At 43.7% G+C, this 24523-nt stretch overlaps 1 protein-coding gene across 5 annotated transcripts in view; it reads left to right on the plus strand.

Annotated features, from left to right (window-relative positions):
* Positions 1–23060, plus strand: part of GNB1L (G protein subunit beta 1 like) — a 34789-nt gene extending 11729 nt beyond the window's left edge. For 3 of the 5 annotated variants that reach the window (XM_042865367.1, XM_042865366.1, XM_042865368.1), the window contains exons 2-7: positions 6970–7139; positions 7342–7467; positions 9160–9322; positions 13014–13112; positions 17459–17674; positions 22327–23060. In XM_042865367.1, the coding sequence (XP_042721301.1) occupies positions 7024–7139; positions 7342–7467; positions 9160–9322; positions 13014–13112; positions 17459–17674; positions 22327–22593 (987 nt within the window). In that variant the 5' untranslated portion in view covers positions 6970–7023 and the 3' untranslated portion in view covers positions 22594–23060. Of the gene's footprint in view, positions 1–577; positions 626–6756; positions 6880–6969; positions 7140–7341; positions 7468–9159; positions 9323–13013; positions 13113–17458; positions 17675–22326 lie in introns of those variants that run through there. The other 2 variants (XM_042865365.1, XM_042865364.1) reach the window with 2 other exon arrangements.
* Positions 23061–24523: the final 1463 nt, after the last annotated feature.

Below are 24523 nucleotides of genomic sequence, written 5' to 3' on the forward strand. Positions count from 1 at the left end.
AGAGCCGAGCATGGTCACTATTCAGCTGCTGTTCAGCTTGGCACCCGCTTTTCATTAATTTTAATTAAAATTAATAGATTAATATCATTAACACAACTGTTTAGTATGTGATCAGGCTCAGAGCTTTGGACACGAGAGCATATTTAATGAAAGCATCCTCCGTGCTCTTTCAAAGTGGATGTAGCCTTACTTGGTGAAACTGGCATGAAAGAACAGCTGCAGGTTTGTATCTCAAGTGCAAGCTTAGGTTAAACTGTTACAATAAACCTTTTTATTCTATATTCAGGTAATATTTGCCTTGTACATGTCAGTCCTGTTTGCACTGATATTACGGTGGTTCTCATTAGACTTCTTAGATTAATTTACTCTCCAACAGCAATTTGACTTCTCTGAATGAAATTTGTTTGCACTTTATTGCAATCCTAATAGACAAATTATTAATGAATTTTGGGCAGTATTTCATAGCATAACAGTTCTTTATAATCTTTGATGTACACTTGAACACAGCGTAGGTAATGCTCCCCTTTTTTGTCTTTGTGCTTGCAACCTCCTCCCACTCACAGCTGGGTGCGTTCGTGTTCTCTATGGGGCATTCATGTCCAAAGGAACTTCAGGACTTCGATCTGTAAGTGGCAGTAATTTTTATTTCAAGTGGCCAAAGGAAAATAGAACACACTGCTAAATAGCTGTATAGGTTTCTGTTTTAACACAGTTAGGCTGCTTGTAGAGTAAGAAGAGTTGTAGCTGCACATACGGTAACCTGGTGTAAGATTGAAATGTGGCTCTCATAAAACTGCCTGAAATATTACAATCAACGTGATTTGAAGATACGTGTGACAATGAGTTTTGGCCCCATCCTTCCTCCAGGGCTGTGAAGCCACGTTCAGAGCACGTTGCTGTGTCGATTTCCGGCAGCTCCAGACTTGGTCCTGCGCCCCAGGAATCGATCGGAGAGACGCGACTGATGCCTTTCAGAGGTGCACATTAATTTCCTATAGGCTGTTTTTATGACAGCAGATCATTTTACGCGTATTTTACTTAACTCTGCACTCTTCAGTTATATTTCACACTGAAGAAAAAAGCGTAGAAGACAAAATGTCATCCGCTGTGTATTGTGTTTCCTGTGCCCTGTGGGAGGAAAAGAAAAGTAATAGAACAGACAAATAAATAAAAGCGGTGTTGAAACTGCCGTGACAGCTTCTGCTCTTGCACCACGGAACTGCAATCAATTTTTTGTCTTCGTTGGTCAGGTGCCAGAATAACAGCATCATATCTTACAAGAGTAGATTAATTAGGGCAATTATAACAGAATAAATTAAATAATCATAAAAGTTTGTCATGGGAAAAATATGTGTTTAGAATTAATTAGTTTTCAAATAAAGCAATGCTTTAATTGGGCAGAGTTACAGAATCCTTAATTGCAGACACAGTTCCGGCTCAAATAACTTCAGTTGCTGTAACAACTTGATACATTTTTTCTCTGTCAATTCTTTTAACAGTTTGTTACCAAAGAAGATTATTGCAGGAAATGTCTGCTCAGACGTCCGCAGGGTTAATGAAGCCCCGCTACCCGAGGGCGCTGTGAGCTGTGAGCAGCAGGCGCACCGTGCAGCAGTGCTGCTGGCTGCAGGGCTGGGGCTGCTCTGCTCCTGGCTGTGCTGCAGCAGTCGGACGCCTGCAGTCCATCCCGCTGTGTCGCAGTGAGGCGGCTGGGTGAAGTCTTTGCACTGACATTCTGTATTATTTTCCCATTCTCTGGATTTTCCAGGAGATCTGGCCTTGTCATTTTCTTTTTCAATATTTTTTTTGGTGTTCCCTTTATGGAGGGTGTGTCACCGAGAACAACTGCTGTGTTCTGTGCCTACATCACCTCATGTACCGAGCAGGTAGTGGTTCCCAGAGTACATCGTAGGGCGTCTTTCCTCATCTGAACGTGAAGCTGTTGATGAAACAGCAGAACTTGGTGCACCTCAGCTGTATTTCCACACTGCGTTTCAGGCTGTCCTTACTGAAAGCCAGTGTGCTGATATCATGAGAGAGGGGTCTTCTGATTTCAGTCTCCATATCTTTAGCGTGCATGTAACTGTGATATTTGGCTGCCTTCAAAATGCTGCCTTCGGTGAGACATGCAGTGCCCCAAAGGTGTAACGGTGCTGGAAGAGGCCAGGCAGCCGATGGCTGAAGGCAAATGTGTCAAAATGAAAGGCTGAAAAAAATTATCAGTCTGACACAGTGGGAGTATTAGAATGATTAATGTTTATGTTAATTTATGGCCTTTACATATTGATTAATAGCTTTTTGTTTCAGTGACCAAAGTGTGTAAGTGGCAATGAGATCCATATGCTAACTCGATGTCTTGCAGATAATTACTGTCCTTCTTCCTTTTGTTCCCATGCTGACTCTGTTTTCGTATGGGAAATAATAATTACACAGTGACTTTAAAAATTGCAGATAGAAGAATTTGAAGGTGAGCCTCAAGGCAGGGCTGCAGGGCTCGGCGTTCCTGAAGGCAATGCACTCTTCATGCAAACTTCGTTACTTAAAATCATAACGTACTGTGCTGTCCTGTCTTCCTGCTGTGGGACACGGCTGTTCTGCGAGGTGCTGACGCTGGCTGAAGCCCATTGCGATGTGCTGTTGTTGCAGGCGCTTGTGGGGCTTTTCCTCCTGCTCCCATCGCATTGCTTGGCGTCCCGCCAGCTGCTGATCTGCAGTTTTGTTTGCTGCTGATCCGGCGGCTGGCTGTTACAATTAAAATGTGGAAACTTCCACCACTGGTTGTGTAAGTGTGAGCTGGGGGAGCTGCTGTCAGTGACACGGGGCTGCACGGCCCGGCGGTGCGAACCTGTGCGTTCTCTTTGACACTGAGGTGTCTCTAGCAAGTTTATTGAGCAGAAGCTTTCCGTGTGGAAATCTGCCTGGATTCTGCGCCCTCAGTGCACACTGCTGAGTGCTTCCCGTCCTGTCCTGTGATTGCTGTGGTTTTTTTGTTTTTTTGTTTTTTTTTTTGGGGGGGGGGGGGGGTGTAGGGTAAGTTTCAAGGGCAAATATAAAATACAAACATACCTCACTGTGCCTAATTTGTACTTTGGTTATCATTGGTAATATGGAAAATAACTAGTTTGAATAGAATGCATTGGTTATCCTTACATCTAAACATTGACTGCTTTATTTACACGTTTTGCTGGCTACATCAGACATCGACGTTCTGCTTGAAATCAGTTTCTCGATTCAAAGATTTCTACTGATTTCTAATTTAAATTTGAAATGCATATTCTTAAAAGCAGTGTTAAAGAAATCCTAAGAGTACAGTCCAGGTTCGTATCTGCATTTAGCACCAAAGACTGTAATTGGAGCTTTAAACTGAAAGAGTAACGCAGTGGTGTTGGTTGGTGGGTGAGTTCTGAGTGTGCTCAGCACTGTGCAGCGCTCCCACAGCTCCCAGCCGTGCAGGCAGTTGCTGTGCAGGCTTTCCTTCTGGATCTGCTTTCAGCAGTGCACGTTTCTGTGGCTGCACACAACACAGACTGTGTTTTTCAGGGCTCTGGAGTGAGAATGCCAAAATCAGGCTGCCTGGCTTTTAATTTGGGCTTTGAATCTCAGTCCCCCTTCATTCTTCCCTAAGCGTTTTATACGTGCTGACTTGATGCTGAATGCAGAAAGGCTTTTCCTTGTGCCGTTCTTTTTCACCCAGGTGCAAACAGATTTCTCCATAAGATTGCCTCGTGTTTTCTCTTTATTTATATTAACAGCTGACTTTGCTGTTTCACTGTAATCTGTCATTGTCACTGGTGTATGCAGAATGAAGAACTGGGCTTAAAAATTGCCACAACGCACCTAACAGCGTTTGTGCACCAATGCTGTCAGTAAAATACAAGCACTCGCTGCTGCTGAGGTGAGCTGTGATCATTCAGCTCGTGCCCCGAGTGGCAGCAGTGGCACCGAACGGTGAGGGCAGGTTTGTGCAGCAGCGCAGGCTGAGAAGAGGCTTTGTGTGAATGAAAAAGGAGCCGTGGAAGGACGAGGAGGATCGATTCATTCCCATCTTTCTTAACTCGTGCTGTGCTGGGTTTTCCTGTGGCAGGGTGGCATCTGGCAGACTAGGAATTAAGAAATCCCTGTTCTGTTTCTTGTAGCTAGTGGTGAGCACACCTGGATGTGCTGAATTTTCGCAGTAGTAATTGCGCCTGCACACCTGCTGGTTTCAGTCCCCAGTCAGTTTGCCAGACGTGCTTAGAGATTTATTTCACCTGTGCCTGAAAAAGTGCTCTGACAGTGGAGTTCTACTGTGAGCGAGCCTGAAGAGCAGAGCACCTTTTCCATGTTTTGCTGGAGCTGTTGGTATCTCAAGCAGAACTGTGGAGTTTGTAGGGGGGGGAGAGGGTTTGGATGATATTTTAATAGCAATTTGTTTTTGCTTCCATGTGTGATAGAAATACAAGTGACAGGAGTGGGAACAGGAGAGTTGCTGAATTCTGCTGGAATTTTTCCTGTGGGAATCTGTTAATGTTTTTAATTCTCTGAGAGATTTTTCTAAGGTAATCCTTTTGACATTTACATATTTTAAATGACTCTCATAAAATAAAAGCTTAGCTTTTTTTAATATATATGTATAAAATGTGGAAGTGATGATACCGGAATAGCACTGCACAGAACTCAATGGGCTCAAAGAGTATTCTGCAGCCTATAGAGGATCAGCTCTGTGCAGGAGATTAATAGTGAGTTGTTCTTTAAAATAATGAAACTTTGGAGGAATTCAGTTGTTGTGGCACTTAGCAGAAGCGCATTTTCAGGACAGAAGAACCCTTTTTGTACCTAATGTGCTGCATGTAGCTGTTTGCTAATTGGAACACTGATGTGAGCAGCTGAGTTTCCCCTTGTTGCTCACAAAGGGATTTAATCGGGAGCTCAGGGGTTTGCAGCACACCTTGTGAGCAGTGCCTTCTGTGGTTTGTGCTGTGCTGAGGTGAAGCTCAGAATCCAAGAGATGCGACTGCGAGCACAGGAAGGCCAAAGTGGGAAAAATAAGACAAGAAAGCTTTCTTATGAACTCACGCAGCTTGCTTCTTCAGGCCCCTGAGCCAGATTTCGATTTCAGACCAGCCTAAATGCTAAGCAAATCGTTTAATTAAATTTGCTGCAGATATCCCCAGTTAACAAGAGCAGATTGGTCTCCCTGAGGCTAAATGGAGTTAACGATAAAATAAATGTTGTGCTAATTAGAGAACTCATTTTCTGACACCTGGGGTGAAACTTTAAGAGGTCCTAGAGATTTTGGACTGCGCGTTCATGGATGTGAGCCTTATACTTGTGCTTCACGTGGGGGCTTCTGCAAAAGGTACCCGGGGTGGTAAGATCACACAGGCTTCCCATTCAGCATGGCTGTCGCTGTGTGTTGAAGTGCAGCATGGCACAGCTGCTGTCTGTCAGCATCAGCTCAGCGCCGTGTGTTCTGTTATCTGTGTAAGGGAGCAGGGAGCGCTGAGCCCCTCGGCGCTGTGGGTGCGCTGCCACATCTTAGAGGATGCTCCTGTGTGTCTGCAGGAGCTGGTGGGTGCTTTTTGGGGGTTTAATTCCATTCAGGTTCTCATGGGACTTTTTGCTGGCTTAGGTACCTAAGAGCAAGAATGTATCAAAAGTTCTTATGCGATTTGTCCAGGCTCATGGATACAGAAGGCAGCACAGACACGTTTGTATAGTTCAGCACTTGCAGAAAGATAAACGAGACACTTAAGACTGTCATACTGCTGTTCACTTGTTGAGTCATGATAGGAAGTAATAAGAAGTCATTTCGTATGCTCAATAAAAAAAACAATATGGGCTTAATATTAAGCTTCGTTTCAAAATTCACATACCTGGATTGCAAAAAAAAAAACAAAAAAAAAAAAAAACACCAAACCAAACAGAAACAAAACAACCAAGCAAAGAACCTGGCTCCATCCAGAGAGCAAGATGTTGCTTCATTTGCTTATAAATGGAGATTGTTTTGTTTTTTGTTTTGCTGTAGCCAGTCTGAAGATTTTTCTGAGGCGCTGCCCTTGTGAAGACATGCACTTGCAGTGTCTGCCTGATGCCAGATAAAACCCTTCCCATAGGCAGGCACACAGTTGTGGTCTGTCAGCAAAACTTCTGTGTCAGTAATTGGAAAAATGCTGTTAAAAACAACCTGCCCAGTAATCCCCACCTGCTTTGTCTTCCTCGCTCAGTGCAGTCTCAGTGCAGAAGGACCAGCTCCTCTGTCGAGCCGCCCAGCTGTTATTTCTGTGGCTCCACAGAGTGTTGTTTTGAGGGTGACAGCACACTGCTGCCCCAAGGTGACCTTCTGTGACAAAATTCAGGATTAGAGCACAGGTGAAGCGTGTTTGTGACGGGTGTTCAGAGCTGGAGCTCACCATTCCTGCCCCATAGAATAAAATGTTTAACTCGAGTCTAGGTAGTGTGAAAGAACACGTTTCTTTTTTCAAGTAACCATGCCTGCAACCAGAAGCTGAAGCACTGGGGAGTGATGGAAGCCTTGTGTAAAAATGATCATAGCTCCGATCTCATCTGCAATTCTTCTCACTCAACATACATCCTGCAGTGCTTTTCTGTAGATGGTTGTGGTTAGAAAGCACAAACAGAGCATTTGATGGTGAAGAAAGGGAAAGACTTTCCAGGAGGATAAGTGGAACGATAAATTATTGCATGAGTTTCTTGCGTTTAGTATCTGTTCCTTTCTGCAGCAGAGAGAACAGCTGAACAATTCTGTATTTACAGGGGTGCATGCACATGGCAACTCGGCGACCAGCGAGCTTAGAAGGAAACACCACCTAATGTCAGCTTGCAGACTGGGTGGATGCTCAATCGCTCAGAGCTAAGAGGAATTACTTCCAAAGGATTGTATGTTACCAATTCCCAATATTAGATGCTACTTCTAAGAAAAGCTAATGTCTTGATCCAAAAATATTTACAGCTGTAACTTCCCTGCAGGAGCTGCCTTGCCCTCCATGGTGTCCGTGTTGTTTTGCTCTCCCAGGGGCTCGGATGGCTCAGCCGCCTCCAGGCCCACGCTTTGTGCTCAGAGGTTCCAGTGCTGCTGTCCATGCGCTGCGTTTTTCCTGCGGAGGTGAAGAACCTGCCGTCCCCATTCTCTTCTCTGGGTAAGTAGATCTGGATTTCTGGCTAAGCTGAGCACTGTAGAGACGTTTCCTTTTAAAATAAAGGATGTTATTTAGATAAACAACAAAATGGATGGCTGGTGAATGATGGGTCTGCTGTCTTTGTACGTGTAACCTTCTATCTGGGGGAAAAAGAAGGGAGGAAGTATTGGACTGTCTTATCAGCATTTGTTATTGCTGCCAGGTCTGAGAATGGGTTTATCCATGTCTGGAACCTGAAAACTCACAGAGTGGACGCGGCCCTGGATGGTCATGGAAGAAAATCTGTCTTCTGGTTGGAAAAAATGGATGGTGAAGACAGGCTCCTGAGGTTAGTGAGGCTGGCAAACAAAGTGAAAATTATTTTTGTCCTTGTTATATACCTGAGTTTAAAAAAAAGAACAACAAAAAAATATAAGGAGCAGGACTATTTTATTTTTGGAGTCACTAATAGCCTCCCCAGCACATACAGAAAATGTACAGAAGTACAGATACCAAGAATTACTATGATCAGTTAATTTCTTCATGATGCACGTGAGACTGCACTGCAGTGTGACTACACGTGTATCATGAGGAAATTAATTGTACCATTTTTCATTGTAATTTCCCAGTGTCTTTTTTACTGCACTGACATCAGGTGAAGTTTCTGCTTAAAGGAAATGGGTTTGAAGTTAGGTGCTTCACAACTGTTTTTCAGGGAAAATCAAATCTGGTACAGTACAGAAATTGTGAGGAGAAGGAGGAAAAGGGGAGGAGAAGAACCAGAGATGGGAGAATGGTGCGAAATGAGCAGGAATGCTGAGCTGCACACCCGTGTTGCAAAACGCCCGTGTTCTCGTTTAGGAAGGGGAGGTTGGGCAGATCTGTGTACCTTGGATTAGACAGGTGATCTGAGCGAGTGGATGCCAGAGTGTCTGTATGACTAGGAGGTGTTCTGACATGTTTATCTGGAGAAGACATCTCTTATAATGCACAGTGGAACTCATTAGCATTTATATTTGTTATCTACTTAAGTACAATTATCAACACTCTCCCCCATAAAATCCTATTGAATGAGTATTGTTTGTATTCTTATAGAGCTTTTCATTACCTCTATTGTTGGTGTATAACAGTTCATACAGCAGTGTGATTTTGGGACACTGTTTACCTGTATTCTTTGCTATTCTGCTCTAAATCACAGCAGTTTCTTGCAGTCCCACCACATTTTTGTATTCCTAGCACTATGTTTTCATAGTTTGTCATTCAGCTGAACAGCAGATGGGAGTTTCTGTACTGATGTTGAAGAAGCGCTAAATCAGTCAGATTCGCATCTACTCCTGTTCTGTTTGCGTGGTTCTGTCAAGCAATACTGCTAATTCAAATAAGAAACGGACGAGGAATTTCTGATGACCCAGGCAGTAACAGGATGGGTATCCTGTGCTGCTGTAGTTTAACTCCAAAACTGCTGCTTCTCCACAGCACTGTTTTGTTCCGGGGCACCTGGAGCTGGCTCAGTGCGCAGTGAGCAGTGCTGTGCTCTGACTGGCCTTCTTGGCCGCTCTGTGGGACCACAGGGGCTTTCCCTGGGACCAGGAGGTGTGCGAGTCTGCTTCTGCATGTGGCTGCGTGCAGCTGGCCACTGAGGCCACTTTACATTTGTGGTCCCTCTTGTCTCGCTCTTTGTCTTTCAGCTGTCAACAAACCTGATCATTCCGTTTCACTGTTATGGTGAAAGAGTGCTAAATATGCTGCTGTGTAGTATTCTTGTCAGGAAAATATTCAAGTACTCATTAAAAAAATCATAAATAGTTGCATATATAAATAGCATAACTGTGTTTGATGGCTCTCTCTTGGTAGGAAGTGTGGCTGACAGTGAGGGTGGTGTGTCTGACTCTCAGGTCCTCTCTCCTCCTGGTAGCTTCTGAAGCTTTACTAAGCTCAGTCCTTATTACGTATTAAAGTCCCAACTTTGAGATACTGAACTGCAGGAAGGCAGGTTTCCTCAGTCCTGCTGCTCACAGGACAACTTGCTTTATTGTAAAAGTCAAGGTCGTGACCAGAGGATCTGCCTGTGGGATTTAGCAGAGGGACGGACTGCAGTGACGGATTCTGTCTTCACGGAGAACGTGGGATTCTGCAGAAGCTCTCTGTTGAAGGTGGCACAGGGACGCTGGCTGATGGCCACGGCAGCCAAGGCCCTGGAGGAGGTAGGAAATGCTGCTTTTTCCGGTGCTTGGAACATTGCTTTTGTTTCTTAAATAAGAAAGTTTGGAAGGAGAAACATCATTGCTCTGAAATCCGCTGCTCAAGAGGGGGCAGCACGAGGAACCTCCGGGGCTCCTGATCACCATTACCTGCCAGAAAAATGACTGAGTTGTATAACTCATGCTCTAATAACAAGGATACCACCCCAAGTTTTGTGTAACGTTTAAGTATTTGCAGCTGCTGATGGCCTTTCATGTGCAGGAGGTTTGAAAGCTCCTGTGGTGCCGCTGCTGAATGCTGTTAAAAGGGGAAAAGAGTCCTTCTGGGGAGCTAACAGTCAGAAGTCTGTCGTCAGATGGCCGTTCTCATCTGCTGTCTCTGGCTGGAAGTTGTGCATGCTGAGAGGAGGGGAGGTGCAGGTGATTTGTAATGCGATATGTGGTCTTTCACCTCGGGCTAATTCTTTAACTGGTACTTTGGCTGGAAATAGTGGAATTACTATTAGCAGCAAGAGGTTTGCTCTGTTTGAAATAATTGTAGGGTTCACTTCAGTTCCTACTGGATACACCCACATTGCATACCCATTATCACAGCAGTCACGGACTGACAGCTTTGTTGGCATTTTCCACGTCTGTTTTGTACAAATTGTATTTTTGTTTTCTTTAAAGACTGCTTGAGGACATGATACAAAATTAAATTGATTCACATGCTTGACATTAAAATACCAAAAGTATGAAAAAAGAGGTGATATGAGTAAACAAAAGCAATGTTGTAGTTAAATTGCAAGTTGTTCATAAGCATAGAAGATCAGGAGCTTACCTGGACTGCAGGATGTATATCCTGAAAGTTACATTTTGTGTGCACTAAGCAGTGTGTGGGACGGCGCCTGCACTGCGAGATGGGGGCTCTTTGTCACTCAGAAGCTGAGATGTGTGTCAGTACTGTGCTGGCCCACAGCCAGGATATTCAGCATTTTACAGAAGTGAGCAAGCCTGTAGAAACAGCCTCTGTGCCACGAGATGAAACCGTTCTCGGGCGCATCCATGTTGTGATCAAACAGAGAACTGCTCCTGTTTGACAGAGGTGCTCAATGATATTTAACTTAAACCTGAAAAGTGCTGTCTTGCATCAGGTGGAGAGGAACTTGTTTCAGTCAAAGTGCACACACACTGTTCACAAAGAATTAAATAGTCATAGAGAGGAGCTGCTTTACCCCAGTGTCTCTTGCAATTCATCTCTGGTTTACTTTCATTTGTTTGCTTGGGCTTTGCAAGCTGGTAATGATTTGCTGTCTCCTGAGGTAAGATTTCCTCTCTCTGTGTGAACTTGACACTGGAACTCTGTCAGTTTTCAATAAATGCACATACATACGCTCCCATAATATGCAGTGTTTCCAAATAGGCAGCACTGTGAGACACAGTACATTTGCAGCTTATGATTAAAATTAAGACTTAATAAGTGTTTATGCTTGGCTGGTGCCCAAAGAAGAGTAATTTTGTCTTAAAGCAGGTTCAGTCCATAAATAATGAGATCTGAACAGGCATTTATTTGTTCGTGATTGCATTTAAATCACCAATTATGAGTTACATGCACTTTTCTTGCCAGTTTGCCAGAAACATGTTAAAAGCTTTATTAATGTGGAAAAGAAAAAGGGTGTGTTTCCTTGTGGCCAGTTTTAGCCACCCAGGAACACTATTAACCTCAGGCAAAGGAAAATCTTTCTCCTATTAAGCAAAACCAATATAAACACAGAACTTCAAGTTTTAGGTTACAGATGTCAAAATACATGAAATAGTATTTATTTCTAGGGCTCAGTTGTCTAATGCAGGCAATGTCTGGAACTGTCAGTCTAGCACAGGCAGCTCAGCCCGATTGCCTTCTGCAGAAAAAATCCTCTTCTCTGCTTTCCTTTGTCCTCCGCAGGCTCAACCGTAGCCCTTGCAAGAGGTCTTTCCTTTTGAATCAAGGTAAAATAAAGGAGTGGCTTTTTAAGAATGACTCTTAACCTGCAGAGATGCATTTATCCCAGTGCGTTTATCTTCCCTTGTTAACTAAAAGTTGCAGTCCTGGTTTTCTTGTAGTCTGGAAGATGATGCCCTGCGGGGAGCCAGTGATGAAAGGCACAAGATGAGAGTGGGTCGCCTCCATATTTACAGCTGGTTTTCTCCAATAGCTAACTTGGTCATTATACTGATAGCAAGAAAGTTGCCAAGAGAAAAGAATCTTTTGTTAAGAGCACAGCTCCAAAGAAGCAGAATTCCCAGGTGCTCCAACTTTGGTCTGTACACTGCAAGGCTCTGCTATAGCCTCCATCTGTCAAATCTGGAGAACAGTTTCCTGCTCCATTGCTAACTGGCTTTAGAAAATGCTGTGTATATTGTGTTTAGTACATCATTGACTTGCAGTCCTAGAGTGCAGCTGGCTTTTGGCAGGCTAGTTGACAATCTCTAGAAATAGGAAGATGTTCTGGCAAGCTTTGAACTAAAGGTATGGGATTGGAAAGCCATTGCATCTGCTGCAGTCTTGATTGATGGTTCCCAGAGGAGCCATATTTGTTTAATACCTCATCTCAGATGCTTAAGGAAATTCACATGTCTTGGGCTGTCCAACAGCACTATTGGGCCTTCGCACATTCTGAAATAATCCAGAGTGGCTGGTGATGCTGGATTTATCAAATATTTGAAGTCCTTTACTTTTATGAGATAATGTGGGCTGTTGCTTATTTAATTAAAATAAAAGATCACCTCAGTGATTAAGTATGTGTGTGAGAAAGGTGTGTGTGTGTGTGTGTGTGTGTGTGTGTCAAAAACTTGCTTCCAGGAACATCAGGTCTTTCTCCATAGTTCCAAGCTCAAGTTCAGCCCCAAGTAAAGCATTTCTGTGTCAGGCAAGAGACTGAAGACCTTGCAATGCCAAACTGCAAAGGCAGACCCCCTGATCTCGCCTGCCATCATCCTGCGGTGGAGATGAGCTGCTTCTCTGGCACAAGAAAGACTTTTGCCCCGCTTTTTTAAAGACAAACCCATAATTCATTGCCTTCAGCGCAAGAAAAAGTGGGGGCTGCTACACAGACAGAGAACAGGTGTTAAGCACAGAATTACCTGACCCTGTTCAAAGCAGGGTCAGACAGCACTGTGGTACAAATACCAGTGTGCTGTTGGTGCTCCAGCCTGCACTGAGCAGATGATTTGGGGTGTTAAGTTCTGCTAGTGCAGTCAACCAGTGAATGAAAATCCCCTTGAGATATATATGGTGGCTGTCCATCCACACAAGCTCTGTATTGCCACGCAGAACAGAAGAGACAACAGAAGTATCCACAACTGAACATAACAGAAAAACTTCACTACAAAGACAGAGAAAGGGGAAGGAAGCAGGGAGGTGTTTTCAGACTAAGCTGTCTGCGTTCTTACCTGCTGTAATGCACATCACCTGCTCGAAGGAGAGAAGTCAGAAGAGGTAACAGAACAGTGGAAGATGAAGTTACCTCCTAGCACTTCTGTCTGGTCTTTCATAAAACTGCTCACCTGTAGATTCCCCTACAGCTTCAATTTAACATGTATTCCCTAGTTTCCTCCAGACAGCTTATTACTGGGAGTACTTACACTAGCCTTAAAAACACAAGTCTTCTAAGGTGATTAGCAGTAGAATTTCGACCTGGAGCATGACCAAATACTCTTGTTTTCCTGATGTCAGGTTCAGGTTTTGGAGCTACCATCCAAGACGTCAGTCTGTACCTTGAAGCCAGAGATGGGTGCCAAGCTGGGCATGCCCATGTGTCTGAAGTTATGGCAGGTAAGGCAAGAGTGCCTGCTAATTGTGAAATGTTTTCCCTGTGATTCATTTTATGTGAAGCACATGAATCTTTCTTCACTTGGATTTTGATTTATTATCAAACCAATCAAGTAATTATACTATTAAAGGGGGGAAAGATTTGTGAACATCGTTAATGTAACTTTCAGAGCTCTCCAAGCTTTAATGGAAGATTTGCAAATACTTAGGGAAGGCTTTATATCCTTAGGATAGGCACAGTTTTTGCATCAATCAAGAGGAAAAATGAGTGGCTTACTGAAGCCAGTTGCTTGATAGAGCTTCTCGCCTTATTAATGATGAGAAACGATTGGGTTACTTAAAGACAGTGATTGTAGTGGCAGGTTACGTTCACTTTAATGCCCCCAGGGTAAGGAAGCACTCTATGAACATTCCTGTTACCAGCATACAATAGGAACAGATATTTATGGTTGTACTGGCTTTGAACTAAAAGGTAAACAAAAACAGCTAATTAAAACAAAACAAAAAATAAACAACAGAAAAGTACATTTGCAGAGCACTTTGCCAGCGATGCTTATGGGATGTCAGCAGGGAAAGGCAAGTAGCACAGGAAGGCGGCAGCAGAGAAAGGAGTTCAAGTGGTGGGCTTTAAATCCCCCCAAATTAGTTGCAATGCAGACTCCCTGCTTTACTCCCTGACCTCTGACAGTTACAGGTCTGCAGCGCCGTCTGAGCTGATTTCAACCACATGATTCCCTTCAGTTCCATCTGAAGATCTGTGTTGGTTTCAGCTGCACAAAGTACTGATCCGCTGCGCATTTGAGGCACCGCTGTCTTCACTCGGGGCCTGAACTGGGTGAAGTCCAGAGGAATTCAGTTGCTGGTATCGAGGTGAAGTAGGAGAGGCCACAGTGTAAGTCCCATGGAGGAATAGCTAGGGGGAAAAAGACAGGTAGACTAATCAGGTTTTCATTAAACAAAGTTTATTCTAAAAAGGCAGTCGGTACTCAAGGAAATGAACGTGGCTCTCTGTGGCCTGGACGTATTTTAACAAGATGAAGATAATTGAGGGAAAGTACAGTGTTTAAAACTTTGTTGCCCGTACAAGGAGTTCTCTTTCTCACCATGCTTCCCACATGAACTAATCTGCTGATCCTCTAGGAAGCAGAGCAGGTGCAGAGTCTTGTTTTTAAGTAAGTTTTCAATTCTGTTGGCAGTAGGGATAAAGGATAAGACTGGGAATTGGGAGAGGTGAGTTACTCTGTGCAAACTAAAACTTTGGTAAGTTACCACAACTTCCTAGACTGCAACAGACAAGGACAGCTGCAGTCTCACATTTATTCTTTTATTCTTTTATTTTTAATTCTTTTACAAAGGTGTTGAACTCAGTTCACAGGCACAGGGGTGGAGGATGCTCTTTAAGGACAAGTAATTATTTGGAGCACTGAAGTGCTGCTGTGTTCTGTTTTGTGGTTCCCTAAGTGGGCCATGAGTAACCCTGTAACCATGAAGCAGGACGCCAGCTAACCCAGCTGCACCCTTCCTGATCAGAGGCAGCTCAGGGTCTTACAGGCAGTAGCATGAGCTGGGAACTCTCTCATATACACAGTGGACCTGAGATGAAGCTTGTGTTAGGCTTGTGGATTGAGCCACGCTCGCTGCTTCTAAGCAGTTTAAAAGATATCAACATTTTATTTTGTTGTTCTGAAACTTTTTCTTTCCTCTCATTTGACTCTAAATCTGTCCTTCACTTATTCGGTGCCTCATTCACTTTTTTCCTTTCTCTTTTGAAGACTCGCAATCTTGAATACGTTGTTCCTTCAGCTTCACACCTTTCTGCTATTACTAATTGGGTGGGGTAAGGATTTGCAGGAGTAAATATGGCCTTCCCTTCATTTTCTGTACTGTGGGGAAGGCATCATGTTGCGTAAGGGCACAAACAAAATAATTCAGTGGGAACAATACATGTAGAAACTGGAAATGCATAGTTATTACTTTATATAAACTATAGCAATTATTCTTGTTGAGCTGACAGCAGATCACCTTCTCTTCCTTCCTTGACAGTTATCCAAATGCAACATCGAACTGCTCTGTTTAGGAAGAATGATGATTTGTAGTTTAAATTTTCCACTGACACCAGAACATGGCTGGCAAAGTCGTCTCTCCAGAAGTGTCCATTATGTACAGCTGAAATAAGTGGGCTGTTGTGAAGCACTGCTTGATAAGGCCAGGCATCAGACTGAGAGCTTCTCCAATCTTTCAATAGCTGTTATTAAGTTCAGGTATATGTATTCATTAAAGTATTACACGCTCGAGCATGTCAGGAGGAACTACAGGAGCCCCTGCTTTCACAGAAAAAAACGCTTTTTAAAACAGACCAATCTCTCACTGCAAATTCCATTTCTGAAGTTAAGTTGAGATACCTGCAGCAGAAAGAGAAATGTTTCTGCTGGCCATCTGCAGTGATGCTGGGCGCCCACTGTGAGGTGGGGAGCACCCACAACACTTGGCCACCCTGTTTTGAGGCAGAAGACCCAGCTCTGCCCGTCCCAATCTTGTTTTGTTGGATAAGGAAAGTCTGACCATCCAAGAAGAGCTTCAAGAAGAGCAGTGTGCTCACAGAAGAGCACTACAGTAACAGCTCTTCTCAGTTTTTCTGTCCAAACTGGGGGCTTTCTTAAACTTAATGTACCTATAAAATACTTTGTTTTTTTTTTTAATTAAAATTCATTTTAATTCAGATTTTTATTCTTTACCCCAACATTTAAAAAAAAGAGCACTCTCCATCCAAAATACCTAGCATTTAACATTGTGAACTTGCATATATTTGACAGTTATTCTTTGCTCTGATGTTATTTTAACAAATAAAAAAAAGGATGTGCCCACATGTGGCCAAAGCAAGGCCCCTGCCTCTTCCAAAGAAAAGGAACCTTGAAGTAAGGAGTGAGACTTGTACAGGATCTGAGGTGAGGGCAGACCTGCTTTGTTTCCTTATTTTAAGGAGCAGTTTTGTTCCCTGCATGGTAAGATTTATTCCTCGTTTAAATGTTTCTTTGGGCTGAATAAATCTGAAAAAGAATGCAGTGCTTTTACTCAGCAGCTTTATTTCCCAGACCACCCCTCTGTTGTTGGTTAAATTCCCCCTGGGAGAAATAATCACCTGTGGGAGAGCAGGCTGGGCCATTAATAGAGGTGGTGAGCTGTTGGTCAGTGCAGGCTTGTAGCACACCACTGGCAGCAAGTCCATTTGAAGAACCTCATTCAATCATGCAATGCCAGTGACAACTATTTCTTTATAAACATCCTTTAACTTGAGTTTGTTTCCAACACTAAACAACAGATCGTGGGATCAGGCCAGGTTTGGAAATAACTGAATAAGCTCTGGGATGCGTTTCTTAGGTTGGTGTCCCTGCAGGAGGTGGTCATCATCCCAGTGTCTGTTTGGTGCGTTGTCTCTCTCCTATTAAAAAAAGCCCGGCAACAGATGCTTGTTATTTAGTTGCTTTTCATTCGGGATTTGCATCTTCACTCACGCAGCCCGTTGGTGCTTACAGGGTCATTAGTCTTTGGCTGGAGCGATTATGAATATTTTCCTTAAGTGTGACATGTAATCCAGTAATGTTCCCCTCTTTGAGTTATTTCAGAGGCTTAAATAAATTAGGTGTCTGCCCAGGGTGCTGTGCCCTTTGGCCTGTGACATCATTAATCAAAATAGCCTTCAGTTGGTTACAGTGGGACTCGGGCGCCTGTTAACCCCTTGGTGGCTCGCCCAGAGGTCTCTGAAGAGGTTTGGTGTCCAGCCTGATGTGCTGCAGTGCTTGCAGTCCCTGTGAGCAGCCCTGCTTTGGCAGCGTGCAGCTGCACTGGTGCGTGGCTCTTCTCAGTGCCCGCATGGTTCTGCACAGCTCGATGCTGAGTCTGTTGCTCTATTTATTTTTCTATTTCTTATTTTTTTAACAACTGCAATGAACTTTAGGCCACGAGTTAAAGCTTCAGAAACTTCAGGCAGTCTTTTTGCAAGTGATGTACAGGGCTATAGACTGGACTTTCAGTAATCTGTGTGTGAATATAATATACATGCGTGCATTAGATATCTGCTACATGCATCAAGTATAAAATGTTACGTGTTGATACAGAAGCTGAGTGCTTGTCAGCAGTTGCTGGTAACGCTGTTAGTAAAAGTGGTGGAAACACAGAGATGTGCCCTTACTGGTGGCACTGGCAGTTAGACTTCTAAACTCTTCTCTATTACATCTGTCAGCATTTTCATTTACTTTCTCGATGCTTGATCTAATAAAACCTAGTTGGAGGTGAGAATTTCACAAACAGACTGCTCACTTTTCAAACAGTTTTATTTTTCTCTTGGTCAGGGCAGCTGTGGTTCACAACCGTCGCTTCTGGCCGGCTATGAAGATGGATCGGTGCTCCTTTGGAATTTGTCAACGGGGAAAGTGTTGAGCCAACTTATTTGCCACCAGGAGCCGGTGATGAGCCTTGACTTTGACTCAGAGAAGGCCAAAGGGATCTCGGGCTCATCTGAAAAGGTGCTTAGCATCTGGAGCCTCAATGAGCAACAGAACCTGCAGGTCAGTGCCGCTGGCCCTTCAGTGTCATTTATCCCACTTTGCACTAACAGTTTGATAGACTAAAAAATTATTTAGTCATGGAGAAGAGTTGTTGCAGACCTCTAGCTAATTAATCACAGACTGGTTAGAATGCTTGTGCTGTGTGCCTAGACTTAACAAAGGACGGTGAGGATTTAGGAAAAAAAAAAGGCTCTCACATGTTTCTGGTTTTACTGAAGTTGCAGCAGGCATGCAGGCCTAGCATTTCTCAAACCATTGCCTCCATGTCTTCATTTATCACGTTAGTAGTATCCAGCTCTCAGAACGTCTCAAACATTATAAATGACTTACAAAAATGAGAAACAAAGGATTGCTTTTCCAGAGGTTCTGCTTGAATGGATAGAGTTTTCCTTTTGCTGTGGAGAAAGACAGAACATTGCATGAGATACCTGACAAACTGAAAGAACAGACATAGCGTGGCTAAGAGGATGCGAGGTGTAGGCAGCTAGCTTCCCTTTGCACTTCTAGCACGCTAGCTGGAGACAGGGAAAGAATAAGTTCATATTGGTTTATGTAGGTTTATGCCTGAGCTGTATGCACCTGGAGTGGCAGGTTTAGGGGTAGGTCTCGTAATCACCACCAGTTCAGTCTCTGCTCGTGAATGGCAATAAATATTGCTTAATCTAGACAACTTAAGCAAGTGTTCCAACATTGCCAAGGGGTTAAGGAGGTTTTAAGTAGGTGTGGAAATAAATTGTGTAAATAAAGGCTCTTGAAAGTGAAAATGGCCCATCCATTGCCCCTGCACTGCTGAGCGCTTTATTTTTTGCAGTTGTTGATAAGGCAGTTGTTCCCTGAACACACATTGCCTCTGTGTGCCCCTGTGTATCTCTTCAGAACAATTGGGTGCATGGATTCAAGGAAGAAACAACTGCTCTTAGTGCTTGCAGCTGTTGTAGATTTTGTGAGGTAGCGTGATGAGTTGATGCCATTTTCTGAACAGTTACAAGAACAGCAATTCCCTGGGCGTTTGGCAGTGACATCATGTGGGGGCGCCGTCAAGAGCCGCGATCTGATCACCACAGAACTGACGGATCAGCATGGCACTAGCATTCAGTATGTGCTTTACACATACACCCACTGAGGTGCCGTTTGCAGCACACAGAGCTCACCAGGTGCTGAGGAGAAAGCCAACTTTAATATGCAGTTAGCCACGAAATAGATCCAGAAATCTGGATTCTGAATGAGAAGCAATGAAGTAGCAAGTGAATGTGATTAAAGCAGAGTTTAACAAGTCTGGTGCATAGCTGTCCTAGTTGGGCTTTGTCACGTTTGCCCCCACAACCCACACCTGGAGTCCATTGCTCAGGGAAGCTGAAGGACACTGAGTAGGTAAGGCTCAGTAAGAGACCTGGTATTGAGCCTGGTTTTCTAGAAATCTGACACCATGACAGGTTTCTTTAAGATTCGGATACTTGCTGTTGGAAAGGAAGTCATTCCTTCCTATTAATTATAGCAGGGCATTCAAAGAAAATCCTGCTCTTCACAGCACGTTACACTTATGAGTTAATTGTAATGCAGGGTAGGACTCGGGGAAAAATAACAAGCAGTTCACCTGAAATATTGCAGTTGTTTTCCGCAGAGCGCTCACGGTCAGTTACGCCTTCAGAGCATCACAATGATGGCCGTATTTCTCAGGAGAAATTTAAATGCCAAATGTTGTAACCCATAAGTAATGCGTTGGTGCTTCGTGCGTGGTGTGAATTCCCCAATAAAGTGCATCTTTCATGTGAGCACTACAGGCTGTCAAGGACATAGCTTGTGGGGTTTTTTCTCTACTATTACATTAATAATAAAAACCAGATGGGGACTTTTCTTTTTTGGCATTCCAGTTACCTGAGGTAATGGTAGATGGTGGAAAGCCACTCAGTGGCACGTTATTTTTATTCTAAAAGGTTTTAATAAGTAAACGTGGTGCATAGCTATCTGCTGTTGGAGAAATAATGATGCAATGATGGTACTTCAGCTCTGTTTTAAGTGGCAGCGTTCCAGTGTGTCAGTGAATAGATGATGAAGGTACTTCATCATTTATCACTATGGGGAAAGTGGTGCATTGTCTTGTACAAGAAAATTGCTGAAATCATCTCTGTCAGCAGATGACTGGATTGGTTATGAGCCTTCTGATTTGGCTGAGATAGTATAATTAAGTGGTTACATTTGTGATGGAAAGTAGGAGGTAAACAGCTTCCACAGGTGAATAAACGAAGCAGAACTAAAATCCAGTCATCAAAGGAGCACTCGACTTTTATGGGGCAAGAAAGAAAATTCTATGAAAGCTGCAGTGTAGGTAAGCATGCAGGTTCTGTTGGTCGGGTTACCGAGGTTTTTCCCTTAAATGCTAAAGTTGAAGCTGCTGCTGTATTTGCTACTTCTTAAAAAACAGCTCAAACACATAATTTGGGTGTAGGAGAGGCTGATTTTAATAAGAAAAATCGTAGATGGCAAGTGTTGAGGAAAGGAGAGGTGGATATCTGGTCTGAGCATGTCAAAATTTCTTCATGAATCTGCCAGTAGATACAAGTGTCCTTGGCCATGACTGGCTGGAAGCAGCTCACCTGTTGGTGGCTTTGTTTTCTTAATTCTAAATTAGCTTTCTGATTAGGAAACAATGTTGGTATGTATTTGGCACAGTGTTTGCCTGTTACTGACGCTGTGGCCACATCCTGGCAACAGGATTTCACCCGGCTGCAAAAACCTTGAGCAAGTTGTTCTCTGTTTTTCCTCTCTCACCTCCTGGATTTGCAAATTGTGCACAAATGCCCACTGTTCCCTCATGTTCCATAGCCAAAAGGCATCTCCATTATAGGCTTCATTTTCAAGTTGTAGCGTGCTGCTGACATGCAATTTCACCCAGTCGTCCTGATTTTGCTGTATGGATCTCACCTACATAATTGACAGTAATGATGGGAAGCACCACACCCAGGACTGGCTATAGCCATTAGCTAATAATCTCAGTTACAGAGAAAGGCCCATCTTACTTCCAGCTGCCAAGCTGGTGATGTAACAGCTCCTCCCCTTCCAGTAGACACATGGCAACGAAAATCCCACTGAAGCTATGAGATATTACTGCAACTGGGGAGTTTGGAAGTATCTATCAGCAAAAAGCACAAGTTCTGCAGTAGCAGCACTGCAAGGAGGCCCACAGACAGCCTCCAACCACTGAACAGGCTTAGCAAAACTCGCTGTCCCTTGTGAATTGGTTGAAGACACACTTGTCCTTTAGAGGACTGCATGGAGAAGGCAAGAAGCAGTCACATGTCCTTTGGTCTTTTTCTCAGTGAGGTGCACGCCTTGCTGCTTGAGCCGGGCACTTGTTACGTTGCTGAGAAGCAACTGCTTCCAGCTTTGTTCCTGGAAAATGCCAGTATGCCTTCAGTTGCATGTGAAAGCAACTCTGATGTGTGGCTGGAGTTTCAGTTTTCTGAATGCTGTGTTACAGTTAACACAACCTGAAATTAGTATGTGCTGCTATCCTGTACTACAGTCCCGTAACATCCTGGAATGTTCATCTTGAAGGGAAGTTACTCAGATAAAAATGTGCTTTTAAGTCCCTTTTCCTGAAAACAATAGATACCATGCATTAAGCTTTGCTTCAAGAGATGGTTGTTACACATTTAGTCCTAAGAAGACAGCAGCATGTGTCATTTCTAAATGTAATCCCTAGTTGTGCTTACAAATAACCACAAGTTGAGATCAGCATACACTTAAAAAGGTGTCTTCCCATTGTGACAAAGCTGGGCTATTTCAACAAAAGCTGCCTGTGTTTCAGGGACAGACTGCTGACTAATGTAAGTTACCTGAGGTGAGAACAGCACAATTGTATGACGTGGGGCTTTTCTGGTGTTTCAGGGGAAGTTCGTGACAGTGAAGCAAGCTTCTTTTCAAGGGCTGTGCCCAGTGAGTCAAGAATGAAGTTTATTACCTTTCAATTTAATTGTGCCCCTTGGAAACTTGTGCTGCAGTAGTCTGCAAGCAGAAACAAAAGACTTCAAGGTAGAAATCAATAACTTGTTTGTAATCCCCTTCTTGGAATTTGCTGTAAATAAGTCCCTTGGGGAGAGGCACTGGATCTACAGATTTCCTGACCCTGTAACGTAATTCCTGGAAGCATTCCTTTCTCAAGAATCTGGTAAATACTGCTACAGCTTACTGGGGCTTTTGTGAGGGGTTACAGTAGTAGAAATGAGTAGTGGGTAGTTTAAAGGACAGTTCAGAATCTCAGCATGGGAATATTGCAAGAGAGGGGAAGATATTTGGCCAGAGCTCTGAACGTTGCCACTCATGAAAGAAGAGCTGGAAGGGCAAAGCTGCGCAGTCTGATTCTCAGTCTCAGACCCTCGCGCCACAGCTTCACTTGTGACCAAATGTAAACAGCTTTAAATGCAATACAAATTAAAAACACACAAGGAACGTTTGTGGAATGGCGCTGGAGATAGTTAAGGTCAAGTTAAATTAACTGTTCTCATTAATGCTTTATCTGCCATGTGATGAAAAGCATCTGTGTGATGCCAGTGTGCGTACGGGTGAATGGTCTACCTTTAAAATCCCAGAAGGTTCTATTTTCTTCTGCTTGCCTGAAACGATCAGAGCTCATCTATGACTTTCTCACACAGGTTCAGAAAACGCACAGACTTGTCAATGCTGGCATATCTGATATCACCATCCGTCCAGACAAGAAGATTTTAGCAACAGCAGGGTGGGATCATCGCATCAGGATCTTTGGCTGGAAAAAACTGAAGCCCTTAGCAGTGCTGGACTACCACACCGCAACTGTCCATTCTGTGTCCTTCTCAGACCACAGCAGCCCCACTGACAGACTGCTGGCAGCTGGTGCAAAGGATCACCGCATCAGCATCTGGTCCATATACACTCAGACATGACACGTTTGCACTGTCATGCACTGGGAAGTAGGATCGATGAAGCCATTCCTTACACAGTACCTCAAACCTGGACCTTGTGAAGTAGCAGAACTTTTTTCCAGGCAGAGGTGAGTGTCTGGAAATTGCTAGATTAAAATTCTGTGCTGACTGTTCATGTGGAAAGTTCCGTCTCCCATGGAGGGGAGTTGACTTCTAAAACTTACAACAGGCGGAGCAAGGCCAGTCATGAACAGTGACAGAGGACGAGTTGCTGAGTTTTGCTGCAGGTTTTGCAACAGCTTTTTCTTTGGCATATTGCTAAAATACCTTGGGCCAATTTCTGGAAAAAGAACTGGAATTTCTCAGCCTTCTGTGGGAGCAGAATGTCTCTGCTCGTAAGTCACTTGTGTATCTAACAATCTGTATCAGTGTAAAATACCTCTCTTCTGTGAGAACTTACACCCATTAAACCAGCTCCAGTGGTTTTTCATTGTCAGTTACTTTTTCTTCCCTGTAAGTGAAAGGCTATCAGAGCAGCCTTGATTTGTTCGCACTTCTGTCAGTTTCTAACTTAAACCAACAGCCAGGAATGTGACTTGGGACGGCCTTTGGCATTTATGAATTTCATTATGTCTCCCGTCACCTCAAGTCTCACAATTAATCACAAGAAGAAAAGGGGAAAAATAACCTTCCCCTGCACTGCACTGCAAAGCTATGTAAAGCCTTTTACAGAGCCAGTGCTAAATCCTTTCCATGGACTGACTAGCTGAAGGATTTAAACTCAGCAATCCAATTAGCGCCTTCTCCTTGGAGAGTTAGGGTAAGTTTCAGCATGGCAAGGCTGGGATTCAGCTACACGACTCACATTAACATGTAGGGGAATTTCATGGATAAATCCTTACCCACACGGTGCAGATGGATCCATTAACTTGTCATCTCCATGGTCACAGAAGCTGAAATTCTTTCACGAAGGAGGGTTTTTCTGAATGGTGAAGCATTAGCATTCTCTGACTGCACCAAGAAGATCTTTGTGAACAGACTGTCCTGCGTTGGTCCCTTTGAAGTCACACAACTGCAGCTGTCCCACGGAAGCACTCAGCTGATGCCAGGTTGCTGGGGACCTAATTTCAGAGGGGGTGCGTCCTAAAGACTATGGAACAGCTCCACAGACAGCAGTGCTCGTGTTGTACAGGTTCTGCACCAGTGGTATTTTGCTGTAAATGTTTTTCTGCCTTGTTACAAGGTTAATAGCAGAGAAAATGTCACCAGAACTGTAGTGAACAGCAGCATCAAGAGATTCCCAAAATAAAAGCCTGATGTTCTTGCTCTCACAGAAACAGCACCCTGTTCTACCAGCTTTTCTAAAGAAAATTTGGTCTTGCGCCTTTTGGAGTGTGACAGCACTTCAACAATTCATTTCTTTGAGTGTTTCTTTACTGTTAGGCAGCTGCACCAATGATCACACTGCATTAAAAAAGGCAAATCCTAATTTTGAGTGATCCTGAGTCAGAGGGTGGTGCTGGTGTTCATTACATCTATCAGACACTGTTGCCTAGATGGTAATGGCTCCATCTGCACACATCATCCACCTCCCACACAAAGGAGGAGCTGCCTGTGCCATACACGAGTCTCCAGGCCAGGAGGACAGAGTCCTTCCGCACAGACCTGCTGCTAGAAGAGACTGCCATCTCTTCCTTCTCCCATGCTCTGCAGACAGAACTCACAGGAGTTCTGCTGTATGAGAACAATTTCACAGTCAGTTTTTAAAAGGACACAGCCCAGGTGTAACCACTCAGGTTTTAGTCTCCACTTAACATTATAAACCAATCGCTCAAATTTTTAATAAGCTGTAAAAGCCACGTCCCCATCCGCCCTGTGCTGTGCAATCACAGCCCCTTTTCTTATCAGTGAGCTTTATGTGAGAGATGAAGGTCAGTGCCCCGGAACTGCT

Source organism: Lagopus leucura, unplaced genomic scaffold (assembly GCF_019238085.1).
Source record: "Lagopus leucura isolate 7727_CA_CO unplaced genomic scaffold, USGS_WTPT01 Super-Scaffold_806, whole genome shotgun sequence".
In the NCBI taxonomy this organism is placed as follows: Eukaryota; Metazoa; Chordata; class Aves; order Galliformes; family Phasianidae; genus Lagopus; species Lagopus leucura.